At 45.1% G+C, this 7,232-nt stretch overlaps 1 protein-coding gene across 2 annotated transcripts; it reads left to right on the top strand.

Moving 5' to 3' along the window:
- Positions 1–583: 583 nt before the first annotated feature.
- cdk9 (cyclin-dependent kinase 9 (CDC2-related kinase)) lies at positions 584–6,383 on the top strand. Of its 2 annotated transcripts, none has more exons than XM_064308052.1 (8): positions 584–740; positions 918–1,031; positions 1,431–1,512; positions 2,031–2,121; positions 3,058–3,224; positions 4,444–4,615; positions 5,115–5,263; positions 5,459–6,383. In XM_064308052.1, the coding sequence occupies exons 1-8, from the start codon at positions 604–606 to the stop codon at positions 5,822–5,824; spliced, it is 1,278 nt and encodes a 425-aa protein (XP_064164122.1). In that variant the 5' UTR covers positions 584–603; the 3' UTR covers positions 5,825–6,383. The 2 variants fall into 2 exon arrangements, with proteins under 2 accessions (XP_064164122.1, XP_064164121.1); XM_064308051.1 differs by having other exon boundaries at positions 3,040–3,224.
- The last annotated feature ends 849 nt before the right edge of the window (positions 6,384–7,232 follow it).

Genomic DNA, 7,232 nt, shown 5'->3' with positions numbered 1-7,232 from the left:
GCATTATAATGTTCAGGTAAGAACATTCTAATCACATTTTTGTGATCTTACCCCTTAAATGTTTAAAATACCACAGATCAAACTGCTGGAGGACTTGAAGCGTTATAAAATCGACAAAAATTGTTTATAAAATGTTATGGGCTATAATGTAGCCGTAGGATACTTCTCGTTTTTAGCCCTTTTTTAGTCTCGCTCTGGATTTGCTAATAAAGCGTCGCCCTCTTCTGGTCATAATGCGCGACGTTAGGCTAAGATAAGAACGTTATCAAATAGTATGGATTACTCCGGATGAGGTAGCTATGTCCGGGGTAGTCCACACTATTTGATAACGTTTTGTTCGAACGTAAACTTGGGTTTATAAAAGATACTACCCTCAGAAATTTCAACATCTTTAATGGCGTTGCACCACTGTGTGCTAAATATATGAAGTGGTTCAATGCAAAATGACAGTATATGTGAAATTGAATGCATGGAACATTATAGCCTACATGATGAACGTAGTGGTAAAAAATTGATTTAATGACAGCTCATTAAATTAGGAGAAATAAACAGGGGAACGCCCATCTTGTGGGAAATAATCCTGTGTTTTGTGCGCAAGACTCTATGGTGCTAGACAATGAGTTCGCTACGACTGGGCTCCATAAAGAAATACAATTCCCATCTACCATTGCGACGCGACGATCCGTCCAACAAACAGGGATGCAGCGGGACAAAACCGGAAGCTCCGGCGGTGCTGAAAAGTGAGAATAATTTTGATATAATCTTGTCCTAGCGGTTTTACTGTGGGCAAATCGGTCATAATTCAGTTATCTACACGATAATGTTGGAAGAAAAGATTCATTTGGCCAAACTAATGAGTAAGGTAAGGCGAAATGGCCATGCTGCCTTCTTCGGCTAATGTGTTCCCTTTCTTCCAGGCCCGACCGGGAGGCCGCAATCATGTCCAAATACTACGATGGAGTCGAATTCCCTTTCTGTGACGAGTTTTCTAAGTATGAAAAACTCGCAAAGATTGGCCAGGGTACCTTTGGGTGAGTTGATTTTGGGAAATGGCTACGGCGTAGCGTTTTGTCGCAGAGTATGAAAACTGCGTGCGGAAACGCCGGGTTCCAACAATGCTGGTTCAGCTAGCTATCGATTGGTAACGTAGCCTTGATGGTTAGCTAGGTAGGTGTCCGGCTAGGCGAAATAAGTCTTGACATATTACGTACAGGTAAATAACTTCGCTAGCCATCGATAAATTTACCCTACTTTGCGTGTTTAACAAGACCTGCTTATCACTTCTCAGAATATTGTTTCGTTTTGTTAAACTCAGCTGCCTACTGGGTAAACGTTAGTTAATGGAAAGCTAAATGAACTAGACGCGAGAAGGATGAATGGTTTGTCGGAAATGTTATTGCGTTTGCTGATGTACTTTCCGGCTTCCGCAGGGAGGTGTTCAAGGCCAAGCACAGGCAGACGGGGAAGAAGGTAGCCCTGAAGAAAGTTCTCATGGAAAATGAGAAGGAAGGGGTAAGATGAGATCTTTTTTTAAATTTAGGTTTCCCAAACTGGATCCTGTGATTCCTGAGAGGTCAGGGTGGGTCGTGAAACATTTAAAATGCCTTACTGGGAATGAAGTATTTCCCTGTCATTCGAATTGCTCGAAACATTTATCTATTTTTATGTTGTTCTTGGAGTTTGCATTAAGTTGTTTTGACATTTCTAAAAATTGAATTGAACATATGTTTGGCTTCATTGTGATAAGGCATGTGTTACAAATGTGTGCTAAATAAATGGGATCCTGTGCTCTGAAAGTTTTGGAATCACTCTTACAATCTGTTCAACACAAGTTAAATTGTTAAAATTATTCTGATCTCTAAAAATCTTGAAAAGATTTTGTTCTGTGTTGATGTTGACTTGGTTCATTGGTCATCCTAGGCTAACGTGGTAATGTTTGTGTGACTGCAGTCGCGTTGATACCTCTGCATGTGTGTCTGCAGAAGAAATGGTGATGAAGATTAGCTAACGCATGTCTTTCATTATGCCAGTTCCCCATCACCGCCCTGAGAGAAATCAAGATTCTGCAGCTCCTAAAGCACGAGAACGTTGTGAACCTTATTGAAATCTGCCGAACTAAAGGTGAGTTTTAACTGCTTGTACTTAACTACTGTCTTAACTACTGCTTGTATGTTTGCATAGACTGCGTTGTTGCTGTTCTTGTTTGTGTTAGTGTTAATCAGTTTAACCTGCAAGTTGAACTGTGCGGTTGTTCCCTGCACTTGGATCGGTACTTCTCTCTAGGCTTTTCGACACACTTGTTCCTGGTTATGGTTATACACTTTGTTGTACGTCGCTCTGGATAAGAGCGTCTGCCAAATGCCTGTAATGTAATGAGTTAGATCTCAAATGATCAAATGATCTCCCCCCTCAAATGTTTACTTCGGTACTGTGTGTGACTGTACCAGTGAACTGTAGTCTAGGAGGTGACACCAGACTTCTTCACCTTTGGCCTCTTAAGGGCCCTTGTTACGTTCTGGTTCCATACTTAAAAGGAAAGCACAGGAGTGCTGATCTAGGGTGAGGTTTTCCTGTTCGTATCCCAACCTTGTGAATGATGAGCCCAGATGCGAAACTGTTCTTAGATCAGCACTCGGGGTACTTTTTAAGACAGGCCCAGTCTCTCTCTATAGTGTTTTTAGCTGAGGTGCTGGATGAAATTGGTTGGGGAACAATATTTTCAGTGTAAATTGGATAGAGTATTAGAATTGCTATATTATAAAAGAATTTCAGACTATTGTTCACATTAGTGTGCGTGTTTTGTGTGGGTGGCAGTGTAGTATAATGGTTGGGGAACTGGGCATATAACTGAAATGTTATGGGTTCAATACCCATCTGCACCACTGCCATTGTACACTTGGGGAAGTTACTTAACCAGAATTGGTTCAGGAAATATCCAGCCTTCTAAATCAATTATATATGTGTGTGTGTGTGTATGTGTACATGTATATATATGTCACTTGGGATAAGACTGTCTGCTTTCTTTCAAAATGAAATTAGTCGCTTGTCCCATTTCAGCCACCCAGTTCAACCGCTACAAGGGCAGCATTTACCTGGTGTTTGATTTCTGTGAGCATGACCTGGCGGGGTTGCTAAGCAACGCCAACGTAAAGTTCACCCTGGCCGAGATCAAAAAGGTCATGCAGATGCTGCTGAATGGACTCTACTACATCCACCGGAACAAGGTCAGTCTGGCTGAAACCCCGCCCACAATGCTTGTCAAGTTTTGCATTGAAAGGGATTCCTTATGACCGAGTCCATAAGTGGTCTCGCCACAAAGTACAGGCCAAACCACGTAAGTGCAGGCTTAAAGGCCCAGTCAATGAATTTGATTGCTATTCCACAAAAATTACCCGCATGGCAACTACGTACATTGATGGATCATGGTATTTGTATTTTTTTCAAATTTTTTTTACTGTAACCAGTCCCAATACAACAACCATTTCCAAGGCATGGTTTAATTGGCAAAACGTTAGCTAACTTCCTTTCAGTATCTTACCTGACAAGTGAGCAACCAGTGAAAAAGACAAGTGAGGGATAAGTTTAATCGTTTCCATGGTGGTGAGCTGCACAGGGATTCCAAAAACGTTCAGATATCAAAAACAAAGAAGAAGAATGGGGTGTGGTGGACGGTAGATGAACAAGGAGAAAGTGTCCTCTCGACTCTAACTTCAAATACTTTTTTGTTTTGTTATTTTGAAGGGCTTTTGTGAGGAGCATTATCATAATTTTTATTTGGTGATTAATTCTGTACTGTAGTACCATATCTTTCTCATTTTGCTTGTTGGCTATTGGCATTTTTTTTTGCAATAGAAGTTACTGAGTTGGACCTTTAAGGCTTGTTTATTTTACTGGACAAATGTGATCCACAGTGGGAGGATGCAGTATTCCCTGTCCCTGTGTGAGCAGCATAGGGAAGTTGGCCTAGCCTCTAGTTTACCAGTGCATTTGTTTTTCCCACTGAGACCACATACTAGCAGTTTTTAATCCTGTCATTGAGAAACACCTCTTCTCTCACTGTCTCTGGTCTGTTAAGCGTAAAACAGTCACTGGCTCTCCTGTAGTAGTCTTTAGCATGTAAGTTATGAAATAGTCTCTGGCTCTCCTGTAGTACTGTGTGGCCTGTAGAATTTGAAGTAGTGTCTGACTGTCCTGTAGTACTGTGTGGCCTGTATGATATGAAGTAGTGTCTGGCTCTCCCGTAGTACTGTATGGCCTGTAGGATATGAAGTAGTCTCTAGCTCTCCTGTAGTACTGTGTGGCCTGTGGGTTATGAAACAGTCACTGGCTGAAACTTTGTGCAGTAGAGAGAACGGGTGTCCTTGCATGCAGATGCCATGGCCGGAGTGTTTTGCACTGTGTTCCAGCGGGCAGCGATCTTAATTAGGTTTCTTCACCTCTCAGATTCTGCACCGCGACATGAAGGCCGCCAACGTTCTCATCACGCGGGACGGCGTTCTGAAGCTGGCGGACTTCGGCCTGGCGAGAGCGTTCAGCCTGGCCAAGAACAGCCAGGGAAACCGCTACACAAACCGGGTGGTCACCCTCTGGTACCGGCCGCCAGAGCTGCTCTTGGGTAAGAGATGCCGCCTGGGCCTTGCTTGTCTTCGCAAAAGCTCACTTATTCTTGCATTTAAAGTGCTCATCAAGCCATTTATTTATTTATTTTAGGTATAGTTTTGTGAATTCATGTTACAAATTTTCTGTTCTGTCAGTTTGCTTCTGGTTGGGAGCCCAGTTAATTGACATACTGCTTATTTGTTCAAATTTGAAAATCAACATGCTACTTGAGTAACGTTGCTGCTTTCCAAATGAAAATAAATCACGGCTGAATGAAGCTGGCTTAGTGATTTTCTTTGGCTCTGTATAGTATTGGGTTTGAATGTGTGTGTGTGTGTGTGGGTGCGCTGGTGTGTGTTTGCGCTGGTGTGTTTTCTCAGGTGAGCGGCGTGACTGCATTTGTGTGTGAATGTATGTTTAATTTGTATGTGTGCGTTTGTGTGTAGTGTTCATTCATACGTGTGTATATGAGTCGGTGTGTGTATAGTGTCTTGATGATAGTGGCTGATTCCCAGGTGAGCGGGACTATGGCCCCCCCATAGACCTGTGGGGGGCGGGCTGCATCATGGCTGAGATGTGGACCCGCAGCCCCATCATGCAGGGCAACACGGAGCAGCATCAGCTGACCCTCATCAGCCAACTGTGCGGCTCCATCACTGCTGAGGTAGGAGCCAGGTCACGCCCCTTCCTTAATTTCATGCTCAATTCAAGTCACCGATTGGCTGAAGGCTCTAGTCTGCACCCCTCACTTTCCGGTGTTAAGCTTGGTCCTGAATGAAAGGAAAATGCAAAATCCCACAGAGATTGTAGCCTCTCTCTCTCTCTCTCTCTCTCTCTCAACGCCCCTCCCTGTGCTCAGGTCTGGCCCAGCGTGGATAAGAAGTACGAGCTGTACCAGAAGATGGAGCTGCCGAAGGGGCAGAAGCGGAAGGTGAAGGAGCGTCTGAAGGCCTACGTGAAGGACCCGTACGCCCTGGACCTGATCGACAAGCTGCTGGTCCTGGACCCCGCCCAGCGCACCGACAGCGACGACGCCCTCAACCACGACTTCTTCTGGTCCGACCCCATGCCCTCCGACCTCAAGAACATGCTCTCCACCCACAACACCTCCATGTTCGAGTACCTGGCCCCGCCCCGACGCCGCGGACACATGCCCCAGCAGCCGGCCAATCAGAACAGGAACCCCGCCACCACCAGCCAGACAGAGTTCGACCGGGTGTTCTGATTGGGGGCCACGGAAGCACGTGTGGTGGAGTCTGATTGGACGAAAGCCGCGGGGGCTCGGGTGTTGCCGCAAACTGATAGTTTTTTGGTATTCATCCAACTTTGTTGAATGTTGTCTATCATGGGGGTGGGAGTAGTCATGTGACATGTGGGGATCACTCATGCCCTTGGCTGCTATTCGCAGGGGTCTGACCTCAGATGCTTTGAGAGCTGGACGGCTTTTAAACGCGAGAGAAACGGGGCCAGCCCTGCTCGCGCCGTAGCGGCCATGTACCTTTGACCTCTGCCCTTTGCACTCTGGCCCAAGTGTAAAGCGGCTCATTCCAGCAGGTAGTAATAATGTGAGGGCTGGGAAACTGCGGTGTTAAGAGATGAGCAGTGTGCTTGTGCTCTGCCTGTTTGTTGGATTTGGTGGGGGGGAATCCCCATTTTTCTTTTTTTCTTTTTTTTTTTAATGAATTTTATTTTTATAAATCATGTGTTAGCGCCTTGGTTCAGTTATTTGTGTATTGCCATGTCTGGGTGTAGTACACCAATAAACCTTATAGAACTACAGAAAAGGACCCCACTGCTTCTGTGTCTAATGGAGTATGAAATCATCCTGGATATTAACTGGGAAAGAGACCGTCACACTTTGCATCAGCCAGATGGCCTGCCTGGTAATCCCATTGTTGCCGATTCCACCACCAGCCTATTAAAAATGGCATAGCATGTGGTTCCCCTGTGCACGTCTAGCTGTTTTCATATTTCGTCCTGATTGGTCTTCACTCTTTTAAGAGTATGTTTTTTTTTTTTTTTCTCCTCTCAATTCTACGTCTGTGTTTTTAAACTCCATTACATTCAGTTACCTGCATGTAGTAATTGTTCCATCAGCATTAGAATGTTCAGGTCAGAACATTCTAATCACATCTTTAGCAGCTTTTAGGGATGGACCGGTGGAAATGACGTGTCTCGATGAGATGTTCTCTGCGAGATGAGCTGGGTAACTGACCTGAGCAGGTTCGCGCTCCCTGTCGCTGTGGCGCAGCGGCACTGTCTGATGTTCTGCGGCTCAGGTTTATTGTTGTTCCGTCTGGGCCCTCGAGGCCTCATAGTTGTGGGAAGAGCAGTAGCTGCCGCTCTCGCCGATGATGTCACCGCCCTTGTAACTTTCTCTGTACCATTAGCTTTTAATTACCCTGTGAATTTGAAACGGCCTGCAATTCTGTCTCTCCCCAGACATCACTCTCCTTTCCTGTTGGGACGTGGGCCAGTTCATCGTAAACAAAAAAAAAAAATTGGATGTGTTCCCAGTTACTGCGGGTGTGTGGTCCTGTCTTTTATGGCTGAACGGGAGCAGGTTTGCGTAATTACTTTACGCGTTTATTGACGGCGCGCAATCCGGAGACTGCACAGCGGGTGACTGCCGG

This window comes from Anguilla rostrata, chromosome 14, assembly GCF_018555375.3.
Source record: "Anguilla rostrata isolate EN2019 chromosome 14, ASM1855537v3, whole genome shotgun sequence".
Lineage (NCBI taxonomy): Eukaryota > Metazoa > Chordata > Actinopteri > Anguilliformes > Anguillidae > Anguilla > Anguilla rostrata.
This window is presented reverse-complemented; position numbering and strand designations above follow the sequence as displayed.